Source organism: Pistacia vera, unplaced genomic scaffold, assembly GCF_008641045.1.
Source record: "Pistacia vera cultivar Batoury unplaced genomic scaffold, PisVer_v2 Contig640, whole genome shotgun sequence".
Classification (NCBI taxonomy): domain Eukaryota; kingdom Viridiplantae; phylum Streptophyta; class Magnoliopsida; order Sapindales; family Anacardiaceae; genus Pistacia; species Pistacia vera.
In genome coordinates, this window is record NW_022196491.1 from 66,091 (window position 1) to 83,428 (window position 17,338).

Below are 17,338 nucleotides of genomic sequence, written 5' to 3' on the forward strand. Positions count from 1 at the left end.
AAAAAGATTATGACCCTGTTGCATCTATATATTTTTCTTGCTCGGAATTCTCCAGAATTATTCAATGACCTTCGTCTTGTGTCTATCGACAAATTATCTCTTGACACGTTAGCTTTTCCTGGCCCCACCACCGATGACTCGGAAAGTAATGGGAGGAAGCTGATATTAATCAGGTTGCGTTAAGTATTTGAAAACATTAAAAAGTATTGGAAAATACATGTGACTAAAGTCTATTTGTGTTTAAATTTTGATTAAAAGGGTAATTTTGAAATTATAGAAACTATTTGGGTTATAATGTAATAACATGCTATTGTTTTTAGAAAATTTCAGGGAGCCGTACGGATTTATTTGATGTGAATGTGAAATTAATGAGTGGAATTGTTGCTTGTTTTCATAACAGCTGGCAGTAGGTTTATGAATTGTATGATAGATTAGGGAGAATGACATTTTCCCAGTTCGCACCTGAGGTTTGGCGAAACGACACTTTCCCACCTATCAAGTTTCAAAACGACACTTTTCCACGCTTCGTTAGGTTCTGTTATGTTTTCTGTTAATATTTTACTAAAAAGGCAAAAAATACCTTTAAATATTTTACTTTATAAAAATTTTATTATTTTTTAATTAGTTAAAAAATTAAATATTAAAAAGTCAAAAAAGAAAAAATAGTTAGCTTCATCTAAAAAGTTAAAAGTAATGCTATGACATTTTATTTAAAGTTAAATGACTTTAATATTTATTTATTTATAATGTCATCAATATCTCATCATTATCATTTAATAATCTACTAAATTTATAATGTTTTTTATTTTTACTAATTAACATAAAAAATTAATATTCCTAATTAATTAAATAAACAAAGAAAAAAATGTATCTTTACACTTGGACTAATAAATAATCAAATAAAGACTTTGACTTAACTAAATTTTAATTTATAATACACTAATTAAGAAATAAACTATTTAAGATCGTTTTCGTCTTTTCAGTCAAATATTAACAAAAAACACTAATAGAACCTAACGACGGGTGGGAAAGTGTCGTTTTGAAACTTGACAGGCGCGAAAGGTCATTTTGTCAAACCCTGGGGTGGGAAATTGTCGTTCTCCCTGTAGAATAAACATAGATACATGTTTATGCTAAAAATCTTTTTCCATTTCATGTGCAAGTTGGGCCCTACAAAGTGGTATGACTCATGCCAAAGTGAAAAAATTAAATAACTCCACTTTATGCACTCATCATATGCGGTACGACTCCCTTTTTTATTAACTGAAAAAAGTATTTGCTTTAAAAGATTTTAATAAATAACCCCCCTCAAGTATAATCAAATGACAAAGCCCCCCTTTGGTTAGAGAAATAATAAAGCTAAAGAGAAGATCCGAAAAGAATACAAAAGAAAGCAAGAGAATAATGAATAAGAATACCACTTCCTTATTTGATAATCGGTTCCTTACAATAATCCACATTTTGAAGCAATTCTCAATTCTCGTACATAAATGGAGCTCTATTTATTTACTAGTAACAAGCTAAAGACTTTCTTTATTTATTTTACATAATCTGTACACTTACAATTTCTTTCATCAGTATCCCTATTTGCTATAACAAATCTCATGTTATTTCTCAAGCCTAAAGAGTAGTGCTTCCTTCCACCATGCACCATATCCCATTTCCATGTTAACCTGCAAAATAAACCAGAGCTCTAACTAATATGCGATAACTAGTCTGAAATGCCTTTGGATGATAGAATAACAACCTTTGCAAACTATCATCTCCCATTTTTTAGCTTGGCGAGAAAGTTGATATTCCATTCAGCAGCAACTGTAATGCTGGAATCATTGAGCATGGCTCATACTTTCGTGATAAGTCCAATCCAACTTATGATCCATATGAGGTTCGTCAGGATAGCTGAGAGCACGGCATTCTTATTGGTGAGAACACCACAGTAAGTCGGGCATGATCAGAAAGAGAATAATTTTCAGGCCATCTTCCTTTCTCCACTTCAGGAGGGAAGAGAACTGCATTCTTCACGCTAAAACCAATTGTTTGCTCCTGATTACCCTTTACAACACCTTCTCGAACTTCATTACCGGTTTCATCTCTTTGATCTGATGATGTAGGATTCCAAATCCGTTGCTGCAAAGCCAACATTCCAAACCTTCAGTGCCATCATCATCATTGCTTAAAACAATTGTTTCATGAAACATCATAATTTAAAAGAAATGATAAGCTAATGGTGTTGACATCTATTTAGGTAGTTGTTTGGATATAACCACGTGATAACAGAAGGCACGGTAACCCACCAATAACAAAAATTCTGTATCAGTTCTAATCATCTGAAACTCATCAGGTTTACAATATGTAAGAACATGAAAGTTGACTTGATCAAGAAAAAAAGAAGAAGAGAGATTTTAAGAGTAGATATTAGGCAACAAAGCAATAACCTTTATTACTCATTAAGTTCGTCTATCCACATGAATCCTAATAGAACACTCAGATCCAACGATAGGAATAAAATCCTAAATGTGATGAGAATCATGATCTAAACAGATAAATAAATCCTACTTAAGTGTTGTGTATTAATCCCTATAGGTTTCTAGAGGAATCTCCATCACATTTGTATATCTCCACCATGCTCCAAATGCATCAACTAAGTAAGAACTATGTAGAACAGTTTTTAGAGAAATTACCTTAAATTCTTTATAATCAACAACACCATTTCCATCGATGTCTGCTTGGACCCACAAGTCCTTAGTCTCTTCTACAATGAGACCATGGCAGTGGCCAGTTAAATTAAGCTGAAGAATGACACATGGAGGATCACACTCAATAACAATGCATGATAATGAAAACAAAATGAGTTTTTCTTATATAATAAATAATTGATACCTGTTGAAGAGCTTCGCAGAAACCTGAGTAGGTAATGCAGTCAGCATCATTATCAGCCTTCAAAAAGGCAAATGCATCACTTTCTGTAAGAGAAGCTCTCCGAAGTAGATACTGAAAATAAGAAGGCACATGATCTGAGAAAAAAGGCTAAGAAGGCACATGATCTGAGAAAAAAGGCTAAGAAGGTGCTCTTTCCCTTTATATCTCATATTTTAGATATAATTACTCAAAAGTGAAACCATTAATTCTCCTCTTCCTGTTAAGCAATTAGGCTAAGTGGTGCTATATTCTAAACAAGGAGGCTTATAAATGCACAAATGTCCCATATGAATCAACCACAAATCAATAAAAATAGACAAAGCTTGTAAGTTAAATAATGAATTATTCAAACTTTAAAGTTAACCATACTGTGAATATGCTCACATCTAGAAAGCTTAGCACATAAATTATTTAACAAGCAACAATTCCGGGAAAAAAAAAAAAAGGTATTTGGGGATTTAAGATTTATGACATATGCCTGCCTGCTTCAAGAGACAATAGTGATAATACATGTATAATTTTTTACAAGCTTCCAGTGAATTTAGGAAGGGCATCTTCATCATTAGTTTTTATTGACAGACAGGACAAATGTCACCCAAAGTGGATCAAAATTAGATATTGAATTTAACTCTCACAATCTTGTTCAAGATGAGAAGTAGTATGTGAAAATGAAATACACAATAAAGAAACCTTAATCCCATCATGGAGGGAATATCTATGGACTCTTACGCATAAAGAAAAAATCCCAATCCCCTCCTCAATATTCTTTATTCAGAAGTCTTCTGCAAGCTCCTAGCATCCTAACCATTTAACAAGAACTATCAGTTCAAATTCTGAAAGAAGGCAGAAGGATTTAAGAAAGGGAATCACTTCTCCAAGAACTGCCACTCATTGCCCAAATCACCTCACAACGCACTACTTATGAAGAAGCTTGACAGAATTCTTTATATTTAACTTCTTATTCTTATGCCAATAAATTTGGCATCCCAAATTCAAACCGTGAAAATTGTATCCTGGAGTTTTGCACAAGAAACTGGGCATATCAAGAGCATAAAAAGACCAATGTGATTCTTCAAAAAAAAAGAGTGATTAAGCGCAAACAAAAACGTGGTACTAGGGTGTTGGAAGAGAAAATCTGACCTTAAACATGCCAAATACTGCTTCACTCCAGCTTGTTTTTAGTAATTTACGGTATTTATTGGGATTAAGAAGCCATATAAAATCCACACCACATATGTTACCCCGATGATTGCGGTGGCTAACCCACTGTGTGAAACACAATGAAAGATATGAGTAACATACTAAACAACTGAAAACCTTAGTGAGTCTTTCTACCAAAAGGAAATAAGACTCAACATGTGAACATGAAGATACTGACCTTATGCGCATCTGCATCTGTGTACTGGTGAGCAGTATCATATGATGATACAAAACCCTGGGATCTGAGAAACTTGTAAACATGCCCACGTTTGCTCCCATTCCAGTCACTATATAAAGTACAAAATTCAAGACAAAGAAAGCACATGAGTGTAGTTCAACAAGATCAGGGAAACAATTCAAATAGAAGTTATGTAATCATCAAATATTCACCCGCATAGAATGATGGGAATGGGATTAAGATTGTATTCTTTCTGATACGATTCCACATGTTGCAGAATTTTGTATACCTAAATATAAAATAATGTATTAGCACTAAAATAAGAGACAAGGGCAAGTGGTGTGGCTACTTGAGCCGCTGCTATTAAGATAAGATATAAGTCAAAACACAGAATCAGATATTAAATTCACCTGATGCAATCGTACTATACAAAGACTAGAATCATGAGGAAATAACAAGTGGGTGTTCACAATAAGAAGTTCTTGCCGAACATCGCCATTTCGACACTGTGAAAAGGGGGCTACTAATTCAACATGTAACAACTGAGCAACACGATCTCCACAATCATTAAAAAGCAATTGCCTATAGTTGATAATTCTGAAGTGGTCCTTGTGCACAGCAGTTAGCAGACCTACCAATAGCAAGAAACACACAGTAAGCTAAAGGAATAAACAAAAATCAGGCGCCAACATAACATTGCCTATTCCTTTGAAACAAACATATTCACACGCTAAAAACATCTTCCCCCGTCTAAAAACTTTTGAGTTGGAACAAACAAAGAACGATTCATCTCACATCATCTTTGATAATTCACATAGAAACCCAAACTTAAAAAATGTCACCATTCTGAAGGGTAAAAATCAACTCTCTCAAACTCCTTTATACAGACATTTGCTTGTTATCCTTTCAAAAAGTCAGGCACTATAATTTTGTATTGCTTCAAATTTGGATACAAAATTATCATAACCCGTCTTAGGAAAAATTATCAAAAAGTCCAATACTATTATATAAATATGGATAAACAAAGCAAGAAATAGAATAAATGGAAAGAAAATACCATCACCACGATTGTTGGTTCGGCCTAGTTTGAAATGGAGATAACCAGCTTCCCCCAATCTCTTCTCATAAATATTAACAAGCTCTTCATTTCCCACCCAAAACTCCTGAATCAATCAATTCATACCCATTATATCATTATACTACATTCATTTAAAAAGAAAAATTCAACCAGAATATTAAAAAAAGAAAAATTACAAACCTGAAGACATATAATTGAAGATCTTTCACACAACAACCAGTCCAATATTCTTTGATTCCTGGCCAACCAATAATCCCTATAGTCACTTTCACGGCAACTCTGATCCTGAACATTAATATTCAAATTTAAAACAAACCCGTTTCACAAAAATGTAAAAAAAGAAAGAAAAACAGACCTCATTGGAGAGACGCTTGTAAATGGGAGCAAGAATGTTGAAGGTAGTACAAGTAATGCATGGCTGTTGATGTTGATGGTGGTCTCTGATTGAAGAAGCTATTGCATAACTTCCAATTCTTGAAATTCTTCCTTTCATTTTTCTTCTCATTCTTCTTATTTTTTCCTAATAATATTTGAATATAATTGTTGAAAGAAGAAGTGGGATGTTGATGTTGTTTGAAACGTAAAACGAAAAGCCACCATCAAAAAAACTGCCAGCGGCTTGCGTGGTTGTGTGTTTTCAAAGAAACGAAAACTCAAAATGGTTTTGTCAATAATATTAACTATAAAGATAACAACAGAAATTTTTTATTTTTATTTTTTGTTTTTTGTTTTATTGGGTTTGTTCGAAATGGAATTGGAATTGCTGTCATTTTATTTATAGTCTCTCGTCTCTACTAAAAAACTACCGCTTCATTCGCTTTCCTCCTCTTTATCCACCCTCTCGTTTTTATTTATGGGTTAATGACAATTACCCCCTTGTAGTTATAATTAAATACATAAATTCCCTTGTAGTTATAGTGATAACAGAAATTCCCCTAACTATTAAATTCGTGGTGTTAAAATAAATGATAAAGGGGTAATTCAGTGATTATTTATTAATACCAGACAACTAACAAGAAGAGAATTTTTGTTGTTTGATTAAAACTTTGGGGGTTGAGAAAACCCCTTCATTTATTTTTTATTTATTTAGAGTTAATTACATTTTTTCACTTGAGAAGGTATGATTAAATAACAAAAATCTCTCCTGAGTTTTTTGAAATAGCAGAAGTTTCATTGTCATTAAATTTGAGATGTTAAAGTAAACGATATAAGGACAATTTGATCAATATCTATTAACTCATAATATTGTAAGTTCTAACGACTTACCAACAACATATGGATTCTTGTTATTTCAAAAACCTAAAGGGAGTTTTTTATTTAAACATACCTTGGGGGGATTATGTATTTAACTCGTTTACTTATTCTTTTTACTCATTAGCTTTATCATACTAGACTTACTAGTTACATAAATGAAAATAATTATAATCAACTTAAAATATTATTAAATAATTATTTATCTTAATGTTTAATAAATATTTCCATACAATTTTATTTATTTGATCGTTTATTATGTATTACAATACATTTTTTTTTTTTTAAAGTAATTTAAGACTAGAAAACCATCTATCTAACCATACAAACTTAAATCGACCCCTTAAGAGTTAATTATATAACAAAAACCCATTGAGATTTCATAAATAACAATAATTTCTTTCTATCATTAGTGAAAAATTACAAGATATGCTATTACATGTTGTTAAATAGTTTAACTAATTGCCTTTCTACTATTTATTTTAATGTTTAAGGGTGTGTTTGTTTTAGTATTTTTGATATTTTAGAGTTGGGTGGGAATAACGATGTAAAATTTAAAAATTAACAAGAACACCCCCTAGGTTTGTTAAATAACTGAACACCCCTAAAATAAAAACATTAAAAAATACAAAAACACCCTCACCCACCCATTAAATTCTGGCAACCAGCTACCACCGCCGAAAAAGGCCAGATCTACGGTCATATCTGGTCATGTTTGGTCATCAACGACGGCCATATCTTGGCTATCGTTGATGACTAGGTACTGCTAAAGATTTGGCCATCAACAGCCAGATCTTTCGTCGTGGATCTTGCTTTTTCTGGCCAAATTCACGGTGGATCTAGCTGAAAAATGATAGATCAGCGCACTACCGGCCAGATCCAGCCGGTAGTGCGTCATTATACCAGTTTCCAACCACCTTCTGGCGGTGGTAGTCGGAATTTGATAAAATGTGAGTGGGTGAGGGTGTTTTTGTCAATTTCTAAACTTTTTTTTTTTTGGTATTTAGTTAAATTAATAAACTTAAGGGGTTTAAAATGTTGAAGAAAATATAATAGTATTTTCAAAGTAGGGAAATAAACTGGGCTCCGTTTGGTTCACAATTTTGTGTTTTTGGGAAAAGTTTTTTGAAAAAAGTTAAGAAAAAAGTTGAATTGGGCGGGTATTACGATGTAGGATTTATAAATTAATAAAATACCCCCTATATTTGTTTTTTTACAAAACACTCCTTATAATAAAACATTAAAAGTTAACAAAAACACCCCCAATCCACCCTCAAATACGGACAGCCGGCCACCACCGCCGGAGGGTGGCCGAAGTCGCCGTAACAAAAACATTAAAAATATTTAGGGGTATTTAATTGAATTAATAAATTTAGGGGGTTTAAAAAATGTTGAATAAAGTTAAATAATATTGTGAGTTTTTGGGTATTTTACTGTTTAACTTTTTTGGGAATACTAAAAGTAGTGGCTTCGTTTGTTTCAGTTTTGAGAATACTATTATTAGTATTCTTAAAAAAGTTAAACAGTAAAATGTCATTATCCCCAAAATATTATTCTATATTTTTCAATTTCTTTTAAACCTCCTAAATTTATTAATTTAACTAAACACCTCTGAATATTTTTTTTAGAAATTACAAAGACACTTCGGCCACCCTTCGGCGATGGTGGCCGACTGTCCGTATTTGAGGCTGGGTTGGGGGTGTTTTTGTTAACTTTTAATGTTTTATTATAGGGGTGTTTTATAAATAAACAAACATATGGGGTATTTTATGAATTTATAAATCCTTTATCGTAATACCTGCCAAATTCAATTTTTTTTAACTTTTTTCAAAAACCTTTTCCCAAAAACGCAAAAATGTGAATCAAACGGAGCCAGTATTCCCAAAATCCAACCAAACGAAGCCCTGGTATTTTAAAAATAGTATGAATAGGATAGTTAAAAATATTTAAACAAACAGACCCTAAAATTTTATGATATGGATTTTTTTTATTATTATTGTAATATCAAAAGGATTTCCTTTAGGGATTATCGTTATTAAGTTTTTTCTTCATAAGATTTATTATAATTTTGGCAGTGTACTAACCCTAACTCTGAAAGGGAAGTTTTTGCATTTATGTAATTGCTTCAAATATTAAGGGGGACATGGACATTAACCCTACTTTATCAAAATCAATAGTTTAAAAAAAAAAAAAGTATTTAATTCCTTTAATCTCCTCAATCCATTTGTTTAATCTTATGGTCCACCTTTTTCCTTTTCACTTTTACAATCATAAATAATCATTCTCGTCTTACGTTTGTTAATGTTAATTTATTTTTCTAAAATATTAAATTATAAATAGGACTTTTGATGGTGGGGCGGCAAAAATTTGTTGATTGGATGTCAAGTTTCTGCCGAAAGTTGAGAGCTGCCGCTACAAGGAACAATTAATGGTTATTATTATTATCATTAATTTCACTATTTAATTCAATACACTTTTTCTTTCACTTTCTTATTAAGAATTATTTCAAAAAGATGTTTTTCAGTAAAATATCATCTCAATTTTGAAATCGTTTCATTTATTTCAAAGTCATGCCGTTTATTTATATTTATTAAAGAGTAAGCAACATTTGCCAACCCAAGGCTTCGCGAATCTGCAGTTTCTAACCATGGTTTCATAAATTTTAGATTCCCACCTTTAAATAAATAAAAGATTGTTTAATTTAATAGTTAAAGCGTAAAATGGTTAGCACAACAGCCACCCCACCCCTTTCTCTCCCAGATTTTAGCCGAATTTCTACCGAATTTTGCACCAATATCGGCCAAAATCATCTCCCCATCACCAATTTCACCTTTCCCAAGTTTGATTGGTTCGTTTTCGGACTGATCTTGCACCATTTTTGCATTGTTTGTGTGACCCCTAACCTTGCTCGACCGACTATTCTCATGCCTAATCTAGACGATTTTCGACGTCAATTAAACCACCCAACTCCATCATCATCTTCCTCTCACCATCCTTTTCAAAACCCCCACCAACACTACCACCGACAGTTGTCGTTTTCACCTTTCCAGACTACATCTCTCCATCGCAATGCGTGCTTGAGTTTGTTGCGTTTACACTGACTCCACGTCCATTGCCACCATCAAGCTCCTTTCTTCTCCCTTGACACACCCTTACCTTCTCAGGTCACACCAGTCACCGTTTCCTACTTGCGATCCTCGTTCCTTTACTGGATTTGTGAGTGTATGGTGGGTTTGGCTGGTGGTTTGTGGTGGAGTTTGTGAGTAATTTAGTGGTGGTTGTTTGGTGGCAGTGGGGCTGACTTTGGGGTTTAGAGGGATTGCAGGGGTTGTGGATGGGTGGAATGGTGGTGAGTGGTGGTGGTGGGCTCAATTTGTGGTTGTTTTTGGGTGGGTTTGTGGTTGAGTTTGTGAGTGATTTGGTGGTGGTTTGTGGTGGTAGTGGGGCTGATTTTGGGGTTTAGAGGGATTGCGATGCTAGTGGGTTGTTACTTTGGGGCTTCGATCGTGATGGTGTTGAAAGGTGGTGGTGGTGACTTGATGGTGATAATGATGGTGGTTGGGTGGCTGTGTAATAAAAAGGGGCAGTATAATAATAGCACCCTTTACAACTAAATCAGAAATCAAAATTCATTAACAGTATTAATTTAAGGATAAAAATATGGAATTTAAGAAACCATGGGTGGGAACTTGAAGATTAGCCAAACCTTGGGTGGGTAAATGTCATTTACTCTTTATTAAATTAACTATTATATGCACTTAACACACTTATTTTACATATGAATTTGTATATGAAATTTACACCTTTATTATTATTATTATTAAATTAAATTAAATTATTTTCAATAGATTAATATTTGAGTTAAGAATGATATTAGTGTATATAAAATTAGAGTAATGTTACACATACAAAGTTTGGGATCTCAATTTTGGATCCCAACACATGTGACAATTAAGTTGACAAATTAACTCACTTATTTCATCATCCTATGATTAAGGAGATGTTGCTAAATCAATTACTATATGGGTTTATATATGAATTTGGGATCTCAACTTTGTATATGTAACATTATTGATAAAATTATTTTCATGAATTAAGACTTAAGGCTCGAACAAATTTAGCTTAATTCCCAAAATGTCAAAGTTTTATTTAAAAGACCTATGTAACCGTTAAACCCTGTGACTTATCATTTCTACCTTTAATGAAATAACAAAGAGTTTGTTTTGTAACATAAAAGCAATGTTTTAAAACCCAACTTGGGATTAAACCCAGCAAAGTTGCTAGGTTTCGGGTTGACTGGTTTAATTGGTTTGATCGCTGGTCAAACCAGCTGACAACAAATTTTAAAATTTAGCAAATACACCCCTAAACATGTTAAGTCTATATAGGTTTGAAATTTAGCAAATACACCCCAAATACAAATCGGTCGATGACTGGTTGGCAAGGGCGATACCCCAAATGGAACCTCAATCGTCCCTTGAGCCCATTCCCCTAAAAATCTACCCAAGATCTGGCCAATATTGATTTGATTTCGATCAAATCTCACCGATACCAACATCAGCATTCCAAGCCATATCTCACCTACGTCAGCGTCACAACCCTCCCCATCACCCCGAAAACACTTTCCTCTTCCTTCTGACCAAAACCCACCTCATCCACCCCTATTAGCCTCGCCAATAGTTGGCAAAAGCCAGTTTTTGCCGCTATTGGTGTTTTTCAATTTCCGGTTAATTTACTCATTGGAAATAAAATTCGTCGCCACCATTACACTCACCGACACTTTCTCTTCAAAAGCACCAACATCTCGACCTTCAATTATCCGTCGATCATCATTCCAAATTCTAGGACTTTGGGTGAATAGGAATAATGTAAACTCGACACGGTGAAGCTTCCGGGTCCCAGTTAAACCGGCTAGGTCGGGTCGGGTTTTAAAACAGTGCATAAAACATTCGAGTATATTATACTAGACTTTATAGTCTAGCATTTAACATCTGATTAAAACATCCTAAATCATTCTAGACTTAGTAGTTTAACGTATTTTGTTTTAATTATTTTTTAGTGAAGGCATTTAAATTAACTCATAATTTTATGGTTATTTATGTTTTGTAAATATGAGCTTAACATTTTGAGATCAAAATTTGTTATGACTATATATGATAATTAATCATAGTGACTTTAATTTTCTCTTTGATTATATGAATAAAATTGGTATTTGACGTGAGAGATCATGCTCTCTATATTCTAAAATATAAAATAACAAAACAGAAATAGCAACAAACTAGTGGTAAATGCAACTTGTTATTAACAACGCAAATGGTTTATGGACAAAGCAATCTCAGCCAAGAGAAAAGAAAAAAAGATCCAACTTTATATTTTAAAAGAGATTAAAGTGCCTTTAGGTTTTATATCATAGCCTCAAAAAGTAGAGCAAATGCGTGGTTTAATTGTATTGCATCATCTATATAGTAATATCTTTATATAAATCAAATTACAATGCAGCCCTTGAGGTTTGGGCTAATTTCTAATCCGAAATCTTTACAAATATATATCTTTTGTCATTTAATTAATAAGTTGTAGTTCAAACACCAAGGGGTTAGTCTAACAAACAAGAAAGTTTGCTCACTTCATTAACTTACTGAGTTCGAACCATCTTAAGGTCACCTATGACATTTATGGCTTACCAGCTTGTAGGGTGTTCAATAGGTCTTAAGAATTAGTTGAGGTATACGCAAGTTAACCTGGATACCCCAACCATAAAAAAGGATAAAAAAAAAAAAGTTATAGTTCTTTGCAAAGATTAGTTTGTTGGTAGCACAACCGCGATACTTGTTTGTTATTCAACACACTAAATTAACCAACTTGATATGGTAGTCCAATGCGATGGGATACCACTCAACAAACACACCCATATAGCACTTCCGCAACTCATTGACTCTTAAATGAAAGGGGATGATTTACATATTTATGAAACATTAAGGGTGCTTATTATTTATTGTAAACCTCATGAGGGATATTGTAATATCCCTATAAATATTATATGGGCGTCGTTAGTTTTATTTACAAATGGTTTTGTGACGCCGGTTTCCTTTTCCATATATTAAATATTTAATTATAAATTGTTAAAAAGAAAAAGATGTTTCTAGTCAAACTTTGACACCAACATCCAGTACTTGTAGGTATTTATTTATTTATTTTTGTATACCTTATTGGTTCTAATTAAAACTTTATAATAAAATAAGGCATAATTAGAAACTTAGTTTATATATGAAGTGTTTTTTTTTTTTTTTCTTTTTGGTCCACATGCAATATAACTTTACCCAAGCCCATATGGATATTAGATGATGATTCTTGGGTTGATTGAATTACCCAGTAACATAGCCTTTTTTTTTTCGTAAAATGAAATAAAAAATAATTTACTTTAATTAAAACCTGTCATATTTTACATGTAAAGGAGTAATATATATATATATTTTCCCTAACTTTAATCTATGAGCAAGTATACATATGAAAAGAGTTAGAAATCTTATTTCAGTATAAGATTAAAGTTAGGGAGATTATTGCTAACCACCTCTATGGTTTCATTAATTAACAGGTATGCTAGCTTTCGCAGATTTAATCAAGCAATACTCCTAAATTTTAGAAAACTCATCACTAACACCCCTTCAAGCTAATTTTGTCTAATATTTTATATCTTTTAAAATAATTTTTTAATTATGTTAATTTATAATTTTTTTTAATGGTTTTATAGTTAAAATTTGAAGAAAAGGACACTTTTAACCTTAATTGGTAAACTGAAGTTAGACATAATCAGCTTGAAGGATGTTAGTGATGAGGCTTTTATTATTATTTTAAATCTAGGGTATTTTTTGATTAAATCTGTGAAAACATTAAAACAATTTTATATTGTTAATTAATGAAACTATAGGGGCGGCTAGTGATAATCTCCCATTAAAGTTATCCCGTTATTATTTTTATTTCAAAGAGAAAAGGTAGAATTAGCAAAAGATGTGCTTTGCATTAATTTAGTCTAGTCCCAATGGTCATATTTAACAAAAATGTAAAAGCATAATATTTTTCTTTTTTGTTTTCATGTAAAATAACAATCCTATTCTTAAGAGAATTAAATTGCAAGTCCCGAACAAAGTATTCAAAAAATAAAACTATAATAATGCTCATCAAATTTAAAATATAGAATTAATAAATATATACAATAATTTTAAAAAATAGAAAAGAAATTAGAAGAATTGGAAAAACAATTTTAAAATGAAATTAATTTTTTATTAGAAAAAGATAATTCAGGTAATTTACTTTTCAAATCTTTATTAAAATTAAATGAGAGAAAATGTAGATGTATTCACTCGAAATTCCTAAAATATTCATATTTATAAAATTGTTGGCAAAATTTTGAGGGGGCCGAAATAGGTATTTCACCTAAGATTGCATAAAATAATATTAAATTCTAATTAAGGCCAATGAGGTCAGGAGCAATTTTTCATACCCTTAAAACATTTTATTTCCTACCCTGACGATGGAATTGGAAGGACATTGCACATGGAGTAGCGCAAGAAAAATTGCACATGACCTGCATTCATTAAAAGTAGGTATAGGTTTGGTTTTTGTCTGCTTATTAATACTACATATTCAATATTTTTATATAATATTATATAATAAAATAAAATATTATGTGGGAAATATTATATCAGAATATTGCATGTGTAATATTAAATATATTTTAATGCTAAATATTTAAAAATTTATTATAAATAATAAATAATTTTTTGATTATCTTTTTCATTTTTTTAGATTTATATAGTTTAATTGTTAAATGTGATGGTATCACAGTTTATTAATATTTGTATACGGTTTTATTGATAAAACTTTAGCAGAAGAATGAATTATACTTTATCCAAGACATGAAAAATTTGAGAATAAGACTTTAGAATTTAATTTTCTTATATTTTATATATCATAAAAAATAATAATAATAATGTGTCAAATTATATGATTATGTTTAATATTATTGTGTAAAATTATTTATAAGAGTTGGATCATAATAGTTTAATTATAAGAAAATGGGAAAATTTTTAATGGGCCGGGTTTGAGTAATACGATAAAAGAATGTTTGGATCCAATAAGTAATGGGATTACATTTCACTGGAAAAATAAGATAAACTATTATATGCTCTATTGGTAACTTACAATGAGTTAGGGATTGGTAGAATCTAGTTGAACGTCAGAAATTACAATGGCCTTATCAAGTGTTGTCGGTAGAGCTTCTTCTCCTTGTGCATTTTTTTGAGTGAACTCCTTTGATTTTGCCCACAAAAAGGAGTACAACCCAGCAATTATTAAGAAGGAGCCCAACAAGCTGAAATCATAAATCAATATTAGAAAACAGAGAAAGGATATCTTCTAATGCTAAAATATTACAGTATTACCATACATACATTCCAAGTGTGATATCTTGACCAAGTAGGAGAGCATCTAAAACAGCTACAAAAATGAGTGACAATGGGTTGAACATAGGAGGATAAGTTGGACCTCTCTTTGCAATTGCCCTTGAAACTAAACAAAAGGTTGCTGCTGTGGCCAATGTTCCCTGCAAAATTTGATGAAACCCTTTTGGAATCTTTGAAAATCATTAAAATGACATTTTTGAAAGCAGAGGAAACTTACGGAGTAGAATATAGTAATCAATTCAAGATCCCAAGCTAATCTCCATGAAGGCATATCGGTGTGTAAGCATAATCCTATTACCAAGGCTTGCAAGGCTGCTATGATACATGTGAACATTGTTGCCGAATATTTGAATGGAAATACTTTGAGCAGTTTCACCTGCTTCAGAAGAAGTCTTAAAAACACTAAAAGAAGGTAATAAAATAATACATATGGAATGTTAAATTACCTGAACCATATACCAAGAAGCATAAGATAAGCAACTCCCCACTAGTAGTAAAGAGCCTCTAGTCCAGTGAGCTTTAGGTATCACATTTTCTGTGAGTTTAGTGTTTAGGTTGTTATGAAAAATATCAAATGATTTTCCCTTATAAACACTACTGGTCACTGCTCCTCCCGCACATAAAATTGCTCCCAATATTTTAAATTTCCCTTCCTTAGAATTCAATCTCAATTTCTCTATTCTGCAAAACAAAAAATATGTTTATTCTCTTGTTAATTAATTATGTCAAAATAATGTAATGTACCTTAAAATTGTTGACAAAACAAAGGTGATCACTGGTAGTAAGTTAAGGTAGTTGATTGCATACGTAGCTGTAGTGTCTCGGAGACCATAATAATATAGTCCCATTGCAGCTGTTATCCTGTAAAATGGATCATTAAAATAATTAAATTAGAAAAAAGAAATTAACATTAAGTAAGACTTTTATTTCCTAAGTTCAAGATACCTTTAAACTTGATACAAAATTTTGTGAAATGAACCCTTAAAAGGAATTTAGCATTAAGTCGTAACTGAATGAATCAAATTCAATTTTGTTTTTCTTGGGTATTGTAGAAAGAAAAGATTTTTGATCTTTTGACTATTAGTTTTTACTTGTTTAGAAAACTATATATACCCATTTGATTTTTTTATTTTAATTCTGGTCACCAAATCATGATGTCATTAACCAACTCTAATGAAATCATAGTCATTCATTTTTTATCCCCACAAATTATGGTCACACACACAAATTATGGTTGCATAAGTTTAGCCCACAAACTTTGTCCACCTGCTTAAGTATTTATGGTTGCATAAATTATGGTTGATTTGGTGGCAAGAATATAAATGAATGTATAAATTATGGTTGATTTGGTGACAAGAAAATAAATGAATGTATAAATTATGGTTGATTTGGTGACAAGAAAATAAATGAATGTATAAATATAGTTAATTTTATTTATTAAGACTTAAATGAGATGCAAAGTCCAATTTATATGTTTAATAAAGATCAAAAGTGGCATCCTATAGCACCTACTGCTTTTACGCACCTAAAATCAACGATGACTAAAAAAGGTAAAAGAAGAATAAGACTTACCCAGTTAAGGCATTGATGAAGAGCCAGAACCAAACAGAAAGATTAAGTTTTGATATGATACCCCTGCAATAATCAAATGATTCAAAAGCTGAATTGTGATGAATTTTTTTGAAGAAGAAGGGAAGAAAAAGAAACCTTTCCAAGAAGATAGCAAAAGGAGCAACGGAAAAAGCAGCAACGACATGTCGATAAGTCATTAAAGCAAAAATGAAAGTCCCTTGATTCAATATGATTTTTGAAAGCATTTGCATTCCTGTTACAAACAATTGCACCAAAAACATGCTCAGAATATCTTGAGACCAAACAAACCATTTCTTCATCTCTTTTCAATCAAAGAAAGCAAAACAAGAAATAAATGCAAGAGAGCATTGGATAATCAAAATGGTTACAGACAGAGGGTTTTTATGTTTAGTTCACTCTTAATTACACCTCAGTGATTCTGTACTATGTAGCACCATTAGACCCTATGTACACCCGCTCAAATCTTGCCATCTACACCCATATCTTAACAAACAAAATAATGATATATTATTTGATATGGTAAAAGATACCATTTAGAAAATTGCGGAAAAATACATGTTCATTTATTAAGAGAAAGTTAAAAATGTAAAATTGATTTTCTATTCTACTCATTCTTTTTACAATTTTATCCCTACAACGGGGGTTACTAATCAATCATTT

General features: G+C 31.8%; 2 protein-coding genes across 4 annotated transcripts; both read right to left on the reverse strand.

Annotated features, from left to right (window-relative positions):
• Positions 1–1,422: 1,422 nt before the first annotated feature.
• LOC116111510 (uncharacterized calcium-binding protein At1g02270) lies at positions 1,423–6,041 on the reverse strand. 3 transcript variants are annotated; one of them, XR_004125080.1, is made up of 11 exons: positions 5,731–6,040; positions 5,556–5,660; positions 5,355–5,460; positions 4,708–4,928; positions 4,510–4,586; positions 4,298–4,406; positions 4,060–4,185; positions 2,881–2,991; positions 2,682–2,789; positions 1,748–2,127; positions 1,423–1,673 (listed from the first exon to the last, which is right to left on the reverse strand). XR_004125080.1 is itself a non-coding variant. In XM_031397693.1 (10 exons), the coding sequence occupies exons 1-10, from the start codon at positions 5,733–5,735 to the stop codon at positions 1,891–1,893; spliced, it is 1,158 nt and encodes a 385-aa protein (XP_031253553.1). In that variant the 5' UTR covers positions 5,736–6,041; the 3' UTR covers positions 1,423–1,890. The 3 variants fall into 3 exon arrangements, 2 of the variants coding, with proteins under 2 accessions (XP_031253553.1, XP_031253552.1); XM_031397693.1 differs by having other exon boundaries at positions 1,423–2,127; positions 5,556–5,613; positions 5,731–6,041; XM_031397692.1 differs by having other exon boundaries at positions 1,423–2,127.
• An 8,790-nt stretch (positions 6,042–14,831) lies between these two features.
• Positions 14,832–16,977, reverse strand: LOC116111501 (WAT1-related protein At5g07050-like). The gene is made up of 7 exons (XM_031397681.1): positions 16,793–16,977; positions 16,658–16,720; positions 15,830–15,946; positions 15,532–15,766; positions 15,303–15,461; positions 15,074–15,225; positions 14,832–14,994 (listed from the first exon to the last, which is right to left on the reverse strand). Exons 1-7 carry the CDS (start codon positions 16,975–16,977, stop codon positions 14,832–14,834), a joined length of 1,074 nt encoding a protein of 357 aa, XP_031253541.1.
• Positions 16,978–17,338: the final 361 nt, after the last annotated feature.